Source organism: Rhinolophus sinicus, linkage group LG04 (assembly GCF_036562045.2).
Source record: "Rhinolophus sinicus isolate RSC01 linkage group LG04, ASM3656204v1, whole genome shotgun sequence".
Taxonomy (NCBI): domain Eukaryota; kingdom Metazoa; phylum Chordata; class Mammalia; order Chiroptera; family Rhinolophidae; genus Rhinolophus; species Rhinolophus sinicus.
The window spans coordinates 115,010,825-115,025,565 of NC_133754.1; the positions used below are offsets into that span (position 1 = coordinate 115,010,825).

Here is a 14,741-nt window from a genome sequence, read left to right on the forward strand (position 1 = left end):
AAAGTAACAGCTACCTTGTCAGCACACAGTGAGAAGTTGGCAGCCTGGAAGCCTAGAAGTGGGTCTCCACAACACATGGAGCCTACTGGGGCCATGATCCTGGACATCCAGCCTCCACAACTGTGAGAAGTCAACGTTTGTTGTTTACTAAAAACAAAAACAGAAAAGCACAGTGACCTCCAATCCCACATGTTGGTGAGAATGTAGGGCAACCAAAACTGTCAGACACTGCTAATGGGCATGCAAACCGGCACAGACACTTGGGAAACATTTGGCAGGTTCCTATAAAGTAACCAAAGAACAGTAATATCATAGTTCGGAATATTTACACAAGAGAAATGAAAACAAATGTCTGAACAAAACTGGTACTTAAATGGACGTTGCAGCTCTATTCCTAACAGCACAAATAAGGAAAACCCTACGTATCTATCAAGTAGTATAAGGATTACAAATTGTGGTGTACACATTCAAAGAAATGCTACTTAGGAATAAAAAGAATGGTGAGATACACAAAAACATACATGAATCTCAAAAGCTAAATGAAACAAAGATATGGAAATAAATTTTCTGTTCATAATTTGGAAGAATCAACAGATGTACAATGGGCATATCACCCAAAGCAATATATGGATTTAATGTAATCTCCACCAAATCCCAATGGTATTTTTTTAAAGAACTACAACAAAAAAATCAACAGAGTTATATGGAACCACCAAAGAGACTGATTAGCCAAAGCAATCCTGACGGAAAAAAACAAAGCCAGACGGATCACACCCAATGACTTCAGATTATACTACAAAAAGACGATAATCGAAACAGTACGTTATTGGTAGAAAAACAGACACACAGACCAATGGAACAGAAATGAGAGCTCAGAAAATAAACCCACATTTATGGACAAATAATTTTCAACAAAGGCAACAAAATCATACAAAGGAGCAAAGAAAGCCTCTTTAATAAATGGCGCTGGGAGAACTGGAAAGCCACATGAAAAGAATGAAAGTACATTGTGATTTGTCACCATACACCAAAATTCATGCTAAGCAAAGTAAGTTAGACAGAAAATGTCGAGAACCAAATGATTTCACTCATATGTGGTATATAAAACTGAAAGCAAAAACAAACAAGACAAACAAACAAAAGCTCATAAACAACAGTATGGTGGTTACCAGACGGAAAGGTGGGTTAGAAAAGCATAAACGGGGACATAAATGGGGACAGGTGGAGATTTGACTTTGGGTGGTGAACACACAAAGCAATATACAAAGGATGTATTATAGACATGTACAATTGAAACCTGTATCATTTTTTAAAGCAATGTAAGCACAATTTAATAAATTAGAAGAGCTAAGAAAAAGACGCAAGAAAAAAAGAGTAAATATTCTAAGATGTACATAAAATTCTAGAAAGATAAAACTATTGCAAGAGAAAGTGTATCACTGGTTGACAGGAGCCAGGTAGAGGGATGGGAGGAGAAAAATGACTGAAAAGCACTACAAGGAAATTTTTTCATGTGACAAAAATATTTCATATCATTAATTTGGTGGTGGACATCAAATACAGACACTTCCAAAACTAATCAAATTATACAATGAACATTACTGACTTAATTTCTGTTAATTATATCCCAATAAAAGTAATTTTAATATTAAGAAACAGAGCGGGAAATGGCATTGCATTCTGGAGGGAGTCAGGTGGTCAGGTCTGCTCACCCACGGAGACGAGGTGGCTGTAGATCTCCAGCATCACATCTCTGTAGAGGGCCCTCTGAGCAGGGCCCAGGTGCTGCCACTCCTCCTGGGTGAACTCCACAGTCACGTCCTTGAAGGACACTGAGGCCCGTAACAGCACATTTCTTACTCTATCACAAGGGTTCAGAAGCAGGTAACATGACAAATACATTTGAGAACTAGTTTCTATCAGAATTACTGTTTAGAATTTAAAACAAAATGTTATAAATTAAGCCTATGATGGCCTATCATTGTCTTACACTGTGAGGGTACTCACATAATTGGAACAAATTCTATTCTCGTGCCCGGATGTATTTGTATTTATTTCTAAATTATATACCACAGACTGTCAGTTAATATACGAATCATAAAGTTTAGTGACTTGTCTTTTAGATAGTTTTATAACTAGGCTTCCTGTCATCTTTTCCTGTGCCCTAGTGAACTGTCCTGAGCACTCTCTAGGGTACACACACCCCCTTTAAGTCCCTGCTGGGATAACAGGAAACCAAGGAAGAGACACCAGTCAGATTTTTCTTTCAGCAGCAATGGTCTGCAAGAGTGGAGAAAGTTTTACTTAGGAAAATAGAGGAGACCAATTTAAGGACCTCGAGGGCATTACGCAAAGTGAAATAAGAAAGACAAATACCACATGATCTTTCGAAAAGAAGGATGGACAATTATTTCGTGAATTGTTGCAACAATGTTGCTACCCTTCTTTGAATTCAGTGAGATTGTGCCTCATGAATTTGTACCACCTGGACAAACAATTAACCAAGTTGACTATTTGGAAGTGCTGAAAAGGCTTCGTGAAAACAGTTCCATCATCTGACCTTTCTTCCAACAATTCATGGCTCTTCCATCACAACAAGGCACCAGCTCACACGGGACTGTCTGTGAGAGAGTTTTGAGCCAGTAAACAGAAAATTGTATTGGAGCACCCTCCCTACTCACCTGGTCTGGGCCCCAATGACTTCTTTCTTTACCCTAAGATAAAGGAAATGTTGAAAACAAGACATTTTGATGATATTCAGGACATAAGTGTAATATTACAACAGCTCTGATGTCATTCCAGAAAAAGAGTTCCAAAATTGCTTTGAAGGGTGAACTAGGCGCATAGCTTCCCAAGGGGAGTACTTCAAAGGTGACCATAGTGACATTCAGCAATGAGCTATGTAGCACTTTTTCTAGGATGAGTTTGCGAACTTAGTTGTCATTCTTGTATTGGTGGCAAGCACGAAGAAACAAAAAACACATCAGTGGTTGCCAGAGGCCAAGGAAGAGGGGTGTGAGAAATGGGAGAACTTTTTTTTGTTTTCTTAGTTTACTATACTGAATTTGAAAAATACAGAGCGATGACCTTTATTAAGGTAAATCAATGGGGAAGAAAAACGGGAAACAGATCCCTATAAGACAACAGAAAAAATTTTGATTATTACATTTCTGTATACCTGTACCTAGAGAAGCCGCATGAGCAACTGGGTAAATGCTGATGACACTGCTAGGTAAGGGAAAACATATATACAGATGCCCAGAATTCCGTTGGTTCAACTTACACTTTTTTGCAATTATGATGCTGTGAACTTGATACAGCTACTAGTTACATGAGATATTTATTACAAAATTAGCTCTGTGTTAGATGATTGTCCCCAACTGGAGGGTAACGTAACTGTTCTATGCTGATGAAGGGAGACTAGGCTAAACTATGATGGTCAGTAGGTTAGCTATACTAACTCCATTTCTGACTTACGGTATTTTCCACTTACAAAGGGTTTATCAGGATGTAACCCCGTGATAAGCAGATGATCATCTGCATACATGGGTCTCTGCCCCTGGTTCCTGCCACAGAGCTCCTAAAACCCTTGTACGTGCCTAAGTGACAAGAGCCCCTGGAGCATCGTTTGTTTTAATGAGGTGACTGTGGGTGGGCTCCAGGATCGGTACTGGTCACCAGAGAGACCAGGCCATAATCGGAAGCTTGGAATGTTCAGCACTGCCTCCCACTTCTGTACAGAGAAGAGAGAGACTGAAAATAAAGTTAATAATTGATCACACCTATATGATGACTCCTCCATAAAAACCCCAATAGTATGTATTTGGAGAGCTTCTGGGTTGGTGAACATAACAGCCATGCATAAGGAGAAGGATGCACCCCAATGCTATAGGGACAGAAGCTGCTGTGCTCAGGACCCTCTCAGAGCTCAACCTATGTATCTCTTCATTTGGCTCTTCATATGTATCCTGTACCATGTCCTTTAATAAACCGGTAAATGCCTTTCCCTGAGTTTGCTGAGCTGCTCCAGCAAAATAATGAAAGCCAAGGAGGGGTCATGGAAACCTCAGATGTATAGCCCTCAGGTCAGAAGCACAGGTTACAACTGGGACTTGCAGTTGGTACCTGAAGTGGGGTAGGACCAGACCTTTACCTGTGGGATCTCATGCTATCTCCAGGTAGATGGTGTCAGATGAATTAAATTGTGGGATGCCCGGCTGCAGTTACAGACACTTCCTTGGTGGGGAACAGACCCACACATTGGGTGACCAGAAGTATCAAAGTAAAGTATTCTGTGAAAGTAGTTAAGGAGACATACAGGAGGGAAGACTACTGGGTTTCTCTAACTCAGCCATACACTGAGATTAGAACATAAGCAAGGGAATGGGCAGAGGGTCACAGTGAGGCAGATGTTCTTCATTTGTACTCACAATATCTATCAGTACACAAATGTAATTATACACTGCAGTGGTGGGCACATGACTCTGGAACATAAATGCGACGCCTTAAATTGGTGTATAGCACCACTGCAATCACACACAAAATCAGAGCACATTTTAAAGACAGAAAGGTAGATTCTAAAACTCTTCAGAAGAGGTAAAGGATTTACATTACCCAATACAATTATGAAAACACAAATAGGTTGGGAGATTCACAATACTGATTTTAAGACTTATTTTAAAGCAACAGTAATCAAGGCAGTATGTTATTAGCAAAAGGATTGACACACATCAACAGAAGATAATACTGACTCAATAACAGAACCACAAATAACATAAAACCAAATGATTCTCAACAAAGGGGCCAAAGCAATTCAATGGAGAAGACATATTCTTTTCAACAAATGTTGGAATATCAAACTTGTAAGAGTAAATAACCTTGTTCTACACCTTGCGTCATAAAAGTTAACCAAAAGATCACAGACTTTGTGACCTTGGTTGAGGAAGATCTTTTTACATATGATGAAAAAATCCTAACTAATGAAAGAAAAAGATTAAAAATTCTGAAAATTTCATTGATTAAACACTTCTGCTCTTTGAAAGATACATGTTGAGAGAAAAACATGGCAGAGGACTATGATCTTTAATAAACCGATGTGGTACTGAAAATCTTCACACAACGATCCCCCGCAAACAACACGCAATTTTTATCAAATAAAATACAGGGGGAAAAACATTACACATAGGGGGAAAAAAAGTCATTCTTTTCATGAGGCTAATATAAGTGTAACATCAAAACTCGATAGAAACACGGGAAAAGGAAATGACAGCCTCACCTAAATGTGAGACATACTTATTTGTAACTACAAGCAGAAAGATCCCAGCCAACTCATCAGCAAGTAGGATGTATACAGAAAAACAACAATGAATTAATAATAGAAAATTCACTTTGTTACTCACAGTATTGGACATACAGGATAAGGCATTGCTCTTTCACTAAAATTAATATGAAATACTCAGGCTGTATCACTTAACTTTTTCCCAGTAACACTGCTTACATCTCCAAGGAGAAAACCCATAGTAAGCCCAGTAAAAGGAGTATGAAGACTTTAAGAATGTTTCACTTTAATTTTAATTGGGCTACAGTTTTTCAAAAGGTCCTTTTCGTGAGATATTTTTGGTGACTTACCTGTAAGAAAGTGAACTGCAGTTGTTTTCCAGCTGGCTCTGTAACAAATTCCCTTGCCAAGTCACTGAGCCTCTCTGGTCTAATTTCTTTAAAGCTTTCAAGAGACATAAGTAGATCAGCATGGAAACCCTTCGGGAGCCATCGTTTTGGGATTCTGTGAGGTCAGGACAAGTCAATAATGTCACATGGGCACATGTGAGAGCAGCACAGTACTGTAAAGAGTGAAGAGATGGGGGGAGGGGGCCATTGAGCAACAGTGAAGATAGAATTTCCACCCTGTATCTGGTTAACTCTTACCCCCGACCTCACCCTCACAAGCTCTCCCATAAAGTGGACATCCCTGGGGAGCATACCCAGGGCCACCCCAGCTCACCCTCTCTCAAAACTGACCCAAATCCTCCAGTCACACCACAGTGTGGTGGCTACAGTACGTGACAATATCTCAAATCCAGGCAGAGGGGCAAGAAATTCTGACCGGGCAAATGTAGTCCGTTCTGCTTCCTGTGTTCTTTTGCCTCAGCTCTGAAGCTCTGGTGAGGAGAGTAAGAACAGGGCTATTCTCCTCCAGGGAACATTCCTGTTCCTGGAGCCCTTCTGATTCCTACATCACAGGAGCTGCTTTGTTCTAAATAAATGTTTCCCCAAATCTGGGACCTGGCTCTGGGAAACAAATTCACTTTAGGGCAACAAACCTGGCACTGTTGGAATTGTATAATTTCAGACTTAAAACACAGACTACCTGCCAGTACAGGAAAACCTAGGAACCTCTGTCTGACCTAAGGATGCTGATGAGACACCAGAAATCTGCAATACATCGGCCAGTGCTGTGAGTCCATTCACATTCACTTCCAACTTTGTCCCTGGACATTTAGGGACATGTCACCCTGTTAAGTGTTGTGAAGGGTGTAATAATGATTTTAGGTGCGACATTTAGAGGAATCTTGAGATTTAAACCATACCTGCTACTTATTCGGAGCTCCCTCACCGCGAGCTTGTATCCTAAGCATACAGCTCCATCAGCCTCAGTCTCAGTAGCTTTCTGTTATCCTAATGCGGATGGTTATGCCTACCTCATATACTGGATGCGAGGTTTACATAAGCCACCCACTGACTAGAAAGAAATAGTATCTTCTGAATATAATTGAAGGTGTCATTTACTCAGTTGGCTATTTGCTTTATAGGCGAGAACTTCTCTCTCAGAACGCCAGTTTCCCGATGGAGAAGCGGACTCTGACACATCTTCCTTCTGTCGCCCCTGCCTACAGGTGACAGAGCTGGACTTTACCTGGTAGTTTTAGCTCCAGAGTTTGTCTCTCACGCAAATTCACCGGTTGCGCTTTCTGGCTCTCAGGGTCCCATTATAAACTCGCTTTCCCCTCCTGCCCCTGGCAACTGGGTTTTATCCCACCCGGCGGCTGGAGGGGCCTAACACAAGGTCCTGGCACCGGGCACCTGCTCCTGACGGGGCTCAGTCCCATCTGCGCCCCGGGAACCCGAAGGGCAGGGGTCCCCCCAACAGATACCGGCGGGCTCTGCACTGAAGACCCCGCCTGGGGGGATTCCCGGGACCTCCCGCCCCCTCCTCCACAGACACAAGGCCCCTCGCGCTTCATGCTGGTCTCCAGGTCTGTGCCCAGATTCCCCATCACCCCCACGCTCTCACTTTACATGAGAATTCTCAGCGCCCACGCGGAAGACGAGATCCACTAAATGCTCCCGCGTGACCGAGGACCGAGCGGAAGCAGGGAGGCTGGACTAGAGCTGTACAGGAGCCGACAGAGCCTAGAAGACCCATTCCCAGGGCCCTGCGTGCCTGCCAGTTTCATAGAAGACTACATTTCCCAGAAAACACCACTGTCGCCTGTTTTCACGAGTTAGCAACCTTCCCACTTCTTTATGTGGTTGCTAGGATATTGCGCTTGACCTTCTCTCTTGCCCAGGGTTATCTCGGGATGGGATCCCCAAACCCAGGGGTTGAACGTGAAGTTCATCGCCACATACAATGCTTAGTCTACGAAAAAAAATCCTGATTGAAAGTGCAACAGCAGTTAAAGACATTGGTTACAATTGGGGAAACTTGAATGTGCGGTGGGTTCCGCTTAAGCATAAAAATAATATTGAAATAACATAGGAAAACATACTTGCTTTATAAAGCCACTCACAGTAATGTATTTAGGTTTGAAATTATATCATTGAAAACATACTTAACAAATTTTCACGGAAAGCCATTAAACAAAACAATATGGCAAAATTATAAGTTGTTTACATAGAGGTAACAGATGTAGATAAATGCGTATTGTATGGTCTTCTTAATGCTTGAAAATTTTGCAATACATAGTTAAAAAGGGGGGAGAAGAATACGGGTACTACGTCCATGAGTTTACCTTTTAAATTCAAAGCTGCCATAGGAATTGAAGGTTCATAAAGATATCACTTAGGAATACGGGTGTGACGGGGGAATAAAATAAAAATGGAGTACAGCGATGCAAGAAAAAAAAAAGATATTTCTCTCCTTTAAGAAACTCTCGATAGTATTCTCCAGGCTGGCATCTCATATAGGAGTATCAACTTTGGACTATAAAGATCTGAAGAAAACACAGATTCTAATAGCTTAGGATTCATCCTTAGGATGACATTTAACCCCCTCAAAGTGCCTGCCTGAGACAATCAAGTCAGCCAAATAAGTTCTTTCTTACAGCCACCACCTGAAGTTAGGGCATCTGTCTCACAGTCTCTGTGAGAGGGTAAGAGCTTACTTTCAGTAAGCACCAGTTAGAAAACGCAGGTGGATTTTACATGGACCACTTCCGCCTTCGTGCTTTTTCTGTTTCATGCTGGACTCTTCTCTCTATTGAAAGTATATATTACCAATTAAAATCTCTTCTCCCCACTTTGTGTCCAGTTTCATTTTATTTTATTTAAACATTTTATTGGGAAGGGGAACAGGACTTTATTGGGGGAACAGTGTGTACTTCCAGGACTTTTCCAAGTCAAGTTGTTGTCCTTTCAATCTTAGTTGTGGAGGGTGCAGCTCAGCTCCAGGCCCAGTCGCTGTTGTTAGTTGCAGAGGCTGCAGCTCACCATCCCTTGCAGGAGTCAAGGAGTTGAGCCGGCAACCTTGTGGTTGAGAGCCCGCACTCTAAGCAGCTGAGCCATCTTGCCACCCGGGAGCTAAGCGGCAGTTCATTGACTTCATTCTAGTAGTGGAGGGCGCAGCTCGCTGGCCCATGTGGGAATCGAACCAGCAGCCCATTGCCCAGAGCTCACGCTCTAACCAACTGAACCACCCATCTACCCCCTGCGTCCAGTTTTAAACAAAACTTTTATCTTTGACAGAAAAAAGAATCGTATCTATTATAAGAATGGCTTAACTCAGGAAAGACAAAGAAACAAATAACAGTTTCAAAATTGCCTAATACAGCAAAATATACACAACCCAATAGAAGAAAATAGACATTATGCAAGTGGTCCACATCCCAGAGATGATCCTTTTTAAAACCAATATGTGCATCTTGTTCTATTACCAAATAGGACTGTGGTCATAATATTGTATTAACTTCTTTTTACTAAATTATGCCTGATGAGTACATTTTTCTAAACATTTTATAGCATTACTTATTTTTTATGACTGATAGGTTTTTATATTGGATCTTACACCTGAGAGAAGAAAAAGAACAGGATCATCAAGACGTTACTTCAGTCTTAGACAACACAGCATAAAGCTTTACTCCTGACATTAAAGAGAACTTGAATAAGTGACACTTCTCTATATGAGAATGCTAAAGATACCTTGCTTAAATTCAGATTTGAATCTCAAAATGTTGTCAGCTTGTTTTCTATCTTCGACATATTTTTTACATTTTTACCTAAAAGAACTATCCAAAACAGCATTGGGATAAAAAATAGCAATACTCAGAGAAGCACTGAAAGACACAGCAGTGTCTCACACATTAACACACAGCTGTTGCTACACCATGGAACAATTTAACTGCAACAATACAGATCCAGGAAAAAGAGAAGTGAGAAGATAGGACATGCCTGAGTTTATATTCAGAACAGTGGGCCAGAGAACCTTCAATCACCCCTGTTAGGACAACCAGGCAGGCACTGGGATACACTAGGGCCATACTCACAGCTCTCACGTAAATAAGTAACTTTTAAGATTTAAATATTTCTGGGAATTTACTAGTTCTTCAAGAAAACATAGGTTTTTATAAATATAAATACAGAACTATAACTCCCTTGGCAACTTTTTAAAGACATGCCAGCCCTCATCAGATACGCTTAAGTCTTAATTCAGTGCATCACACCTGGTGTCATGATTTAGCTCAGGCCCACATCACACAACCTATAGTAGATAACGTGAAGTCTCAGCCTGCATACATTCAACACAGCTATTGGCCAAGGACCAATTTTGAATTTGAAACGGACCTCTGTCATTCACTTCTCCCCCATACGAGAGACAGACACACACACACACACACACACACACACACACACACACACACACAAGCTTTCTAGTCCTAAGCACCTTTTCCCACTAATTTCTGATTACTTCTTTCTTCAGCAAGACCACCCTCAGTTGAGCTCCAACTCTGGGCAAATCAGAAAAATATCTGTAAAGCGAAGAAGTAGTGGACTAAGGGTCTAACAGGGTGCATTTAAACTCTCTGAAGTATCTCTGCCCTGAAATTTACAATGCCTGAAATCAGTTTCCTCCTATTATGTCAATTTTTATAGCACCTGATGGCCATCCTGATACCAATTACTCTCCCATTGGCAGAGCTGAGATCTCAGGTATTATTTAAAGCTGCATTTGAAAAAACTGTGATAAAACATACATAACATAAAGAAGTTAACCACTAAGATTTACGGAAGATTATGTATAGTGGAAAAGACACCTTCAAATAGACCTTTTACAAGCGAGATGAAAAGGACCATATCAGGTATTTTTAACTAATCTGTTTGTGGACAAATTTTTTTATTATTAAATTTATTGGGGTGACAATTGTTAGTAAAATTACATAGATTTCAGGTGTAAAATTCTGTATTACATCATCTATAAATCCCATTGTGTGTTCATCACCCAGACTCAGTTCTCCTTCCATCACCATATATTTGATTCCCCTTACCTTCATCTCCCACCCCCCACCACCCTTACCCTCTGGTAACCACTAAACTATTGTCTGTGTCTATAAGTTTCTGTTTCTCATTTGTTTGTCTTGTTCTTTTGTTGTTTTTGGTTTATATACCACATATCAGTGAAATCACATGGTTATCTGCTTTTTCTGTCTGACTTATTTCGCTCAGCATTACACTCTCAAGACCCATCCATGTTGTCACAAATGTTCCTATATCATCTTTTCTTAACACCGAATAGTATTCCATTGTGTATATATACCACAACTTCTTTATCCATTCATCTATCGAAGGACATTTTGGTTGTTTCCATGTCTTGGCCACCGTAAACAAAGCTGCAATGAACATTGGAGCACACGTGTCTTTATCTCTAAATGTTTTCAGATTTTTTGGGTAGATACCCAGGAGAGGGATTGCTGGGTCATATGGCAATTCTATTCGTAATTTTTTGAGGAACCTCCACACTGCCTTCCATAACAGCTGCACCAGTCTGCATTCCCACCAACAGTGTATGAGGGTTCCTTTTTCTCCACAGCCTCTCCAACATTTGTTACTATTTGTCTTGTTGATGATAGCCATTTTGACTGGGGTGAGGTGATATCTCATTGTGGTTTTGATTTGCATTTCTCTGATGATTAGTGATATTGAGCATTTTTTCATATGTCTATTTGCCATTTGTATGTCCTCTTTGGAGAAATGTCTCTTCAAGTCCTCTGCCCATTTTTCAATTGGGTTGTTTGTTTTTTGTTGTTGAGTTGCATGAGTTCCTTGTATATTCTGGATACTAGCCCTTATCGGAGGCACTGTTTGCAAAAATCTTCTCCCATTCAGTTGGTGGCCTCTTTATTTTGTCAATGGTTTCTTTTGCTGTGCAGAAGCTTTTAAGTTTCATATAGTCCCATTCGTTTATTTTAGCTTTTACTTCCATTGCCTTTGGAGTCAAGTTCATAAAATGCTCTTTGAACCCAAGGTCCATAAGTTTAGTACCTATGTTTTCTTCTATGCAGTTTATTGTGTCAGGTCTTATGCTTAAGTCTTTGATCCATTTTGAATTAACTTTGGTACATGGTGACAAATAGCAGTCCAGTTTCATTCTTTTGCACGTGGCTATCCAATTCTCCCAGCACCATTTATTGAAGAGGCTGTCTTTGCTCCATTGTATGTTTGTAGCTTCTTTGTCAAAAATTATCTGTCCATATTTATGTGGTTTTATTTCTGGGTTCTCAATTCTATTCCATTGGTCTATGTGTCTGTTTTTCTGCCAATACCATGCTGTTTTGATTATTGTAGCCCTGTAGTACAAGCCAAAGTCAGGAAGTGTGATACCTCCATTATTGTTCTTTTTCCTTAAGATTGCTTTGGCTAATCGGGGTCTTTTGTGGTTCCAAACAAATCTGATGATTTTTTGTTCTATTTCTTTAAAATATGCCATTGGGATTTTGATGGGGATTGCATTGAATCTGTATATTGCTTTGGGTAATATGGCCATTTTAACTATGTTGATTCTTCCAATCCATGAGCACGGAATGTCTTTCCATTTCTTTGTGTCTTCTTCAATTTCTTTCAAAAATGTCTTATAGTTTTCAGCATATAGGTCTTTCACATCCTTGGTTAAGTTTATTCCTAGGTATTTTATTCTTTTTGCTGCAATTGCAAAAGGAATTGTTTTTTGTATTTCTTTTTCTGAGATTTCATTGTTAGTATATAGGAAGCCAATGGACTTTTGGATGTTGATTTTGTAGCCAGCAACTTTACTGTATTCGTTGATTGTTTCTAATAGCTTTTTGGTGGAGTCTTTAGGGTTTTCTATATATAGCATCATGTCATCTGCAAAGAGTGATAATTTAACTTCTTCATTCCCAATTTGGATGCCTTTTATTTCTTTCTCTTGCCTGATTGCTCTGGCAAGGACTTCCAACACTATGTTGAAAAGCAGAGGTGATAGGGGACAGCCCTGTCGTGTTCCTGAACGTAGAGCAAAGGGCTTCAGTTTTTCTCCATTAATTATGAGATTAGCAGAGGGCTTGTCATATATGGCCTTTATTATGTTAAGGTATTTTCCTTCTATACCCATTTTATTAAGTGTTTTAATCATAAATGGATGTTGTATCTTGTCAAATGCTTTTTCTGCATCAATTGATATAATCATATGATTTTTGTCCTTTATTTTGTTTATGTGATGTATCACATTGATGGATTTGCGATGTTGAACCATCCTTGTGCCCGGGATGAACCCCACTTGGTCGTGATGAATAATCTTTTAATGCATTGTTGTATTCGATTTGCTAGAATTTTATTTAGGATTTTTGCATCGGTATTCATCAGAGATATTGGTCTGTAGTTTTCTTTTTTTGTGCTGTCCTTACCAGGTTTTGGTATCAGGGTAATGTTGGCCTCATAAAATGAGTTAGGGAGTACTGTCTCTTCTTCAATTTTTTGGAAGAGTTTGTGCAGAATTGGTATTAGATCCTCTTTGAAGGTTTGGTAGTATTCACTAGTGAAGCCATCTGGTCCCGGACTTTTGCTTTTGGGAAGGTTTTGGATGACTGATTCAATTTCGTTACTGGTGATCGGTCTGTTTAGATTTTCCAGTTCTTCATGGTTCAGCCTTGGAAGGCTATATGTTTCTAAGAACTTGTCCATTTCTTCTAGGTTGTTGAATTTGGTGGCATATAGTCCTTCATAGTATTCTTGGATGATCCTTTGTATTTCTGTGGTGTCCGTGATAACTTCCCTTTTCGTTTCTGATTTTGTTAATCAGTGTCTTCTCTTTTATCTTAGTAAGTCTAGCCAAGGGTTTGTCAATTTTGTTAATCTTTTCAAAGAACCAGCTCTTTGTCACATTAATTTTTTCTATTGTCTTTTTGTTCTCTATTTCATTTAGTTCTGCTCTAATTTTTGTTATTTCCTTTCTTCTGCTGACCTTGGGTTTTACTTGTTCTTCTTTTTCTAGTTCTTTAAGGTGTAACATGAGGTTATTTATTAGGATTTTTCCTTGTTTCTTGAGATAGGCCTGTAATGAGATAAATTTCCCTCTTAAAACTGCTTTCGCTGCATCCCAAAAATTTTGGTAGGATGTATTTTCATTGTCATTTGTTTCTATGTATCTTTTGATCTCTCTTCTTATTTCCTCTTTGACCCAATCATTCTTTAAAAGTATGTTGTTTAATCTCCATCTATTTGTGTTTTTCCCCGCTTTCTTTTTGCAATTGATATCCAATTTCAAAGCCTTGTGATCAGAGAATATGCTTGATATGATTTCAATCTTCTTAAATTTGTTGAGACTGATTTTATGTCCCAATATATGGTCTATCTTTGAGAATGTTCCATGTACACTAGAAAAGAATGTATAGTCTGATGTTTTAGGATGAAGTGCTCTATAAATGTTAATCATGTCCATTTCATCTAATGTGTCATTTAGGGCTACTATTTCGTTATTTATTTTCTGTTTGGATGATCTATCCATAGCTGTCAATGATGTATTTAAGTCCCCTAGTATAATTGTGTTTTGGTCAATTTCTCCCTTTAGTTCTGTTAGTAGTTGCTTGGTGTATTTCGGTGCTCCGTGATTGGGGGCATAAATATTGATGACTGTTATGTCTTCTTGTTGTACAGTCCCGTTCACCATTATGAAATGTCCATCTTTGTCTCTTGTTATCTTTTTCACCTTGAAGTCTGTTTCATCTGATATCATTATGGCTACACCTGATTTTCTCTGGGTACCATTTGCTTGGAGTGTCAATTTCCACCCTTTCACTTTGAGTCTATGCTTGTCCTTGTAGCTGAGATGTGTCTCTTGGAGACAGCATATGGTTGGGTTTAGTTTTTGATCCAATCTGCTACTCTGTGCCTTTTTATTGGTGAGTTCAGTCCATTTACATTTAGGGTGATTATTGATATGTGAGGATTTCCTGTCATTCTATCTTTAGTTTTTTGGTAAAGCTGTGTCTCCATTGTTTCTTTGCCTTTTTGTT

The 14,741-nt window shown here is 39.6% G+C and overlaps 1 protein-coding gene and 1 long non-coding RNA gene across 13 annotated transcripts in view; one reads left to right on the plus strand and one right to left on the minus strand.

Annotated features, from left to right (window-relative positions):
• The window catches only part of LOC109439483 (zinc finger protein 33A), a 29,628-nt gene extending 22,021 nt beyond the window's left edge, over positions 1 to 7,607 (minus strand). Inside the window, exons 1-5 of one of the 12 annotated variants that reach the window (XM_019719799.2) lie at positions 7,292 to 7,597; positions 5,629 to 5,782; positions 2,682 to 2,714; positions 1,713 to 1,861; positions 15 to 147 (exon numbers count right to left, since the gene is read on the minus strand). In XM_019719799.2, the coding sequence (XP_019575358.2) occupies positions 15 to 147; positions 1,713 to 1,861; positions 2,682 to 2,714; positions 5,629 to 5,736 (423 nt within the window). In that variant the 5' untranslated portion in view covers positions 5,737 to 5,782; positions 7,292 to 7,597. Of the gene's footprint in view, positions 1 to 14; positions 148 to 1,712; positions 1,862 to 2,681; positions 2,715 to 5,628; positions 5,841 to 6,587; positions 7,252 to 7,291 lie in introns of those variants that run through there. The other 11 variants (XM_019719797.2, XM_019719798.2, XM_074330286.1 and 8 more) reach the window with 11 other exon arrangements.
• Positions 1 to 14,741, plus strand: part of LOC109439571 (zinc finger protein 510) — a 283,485-nt gene that overhangs the window by 49,473 nt on the left and 219,271 nt on the right. The gene's annotated exons all lie outside the window — the stretch shown is intronic.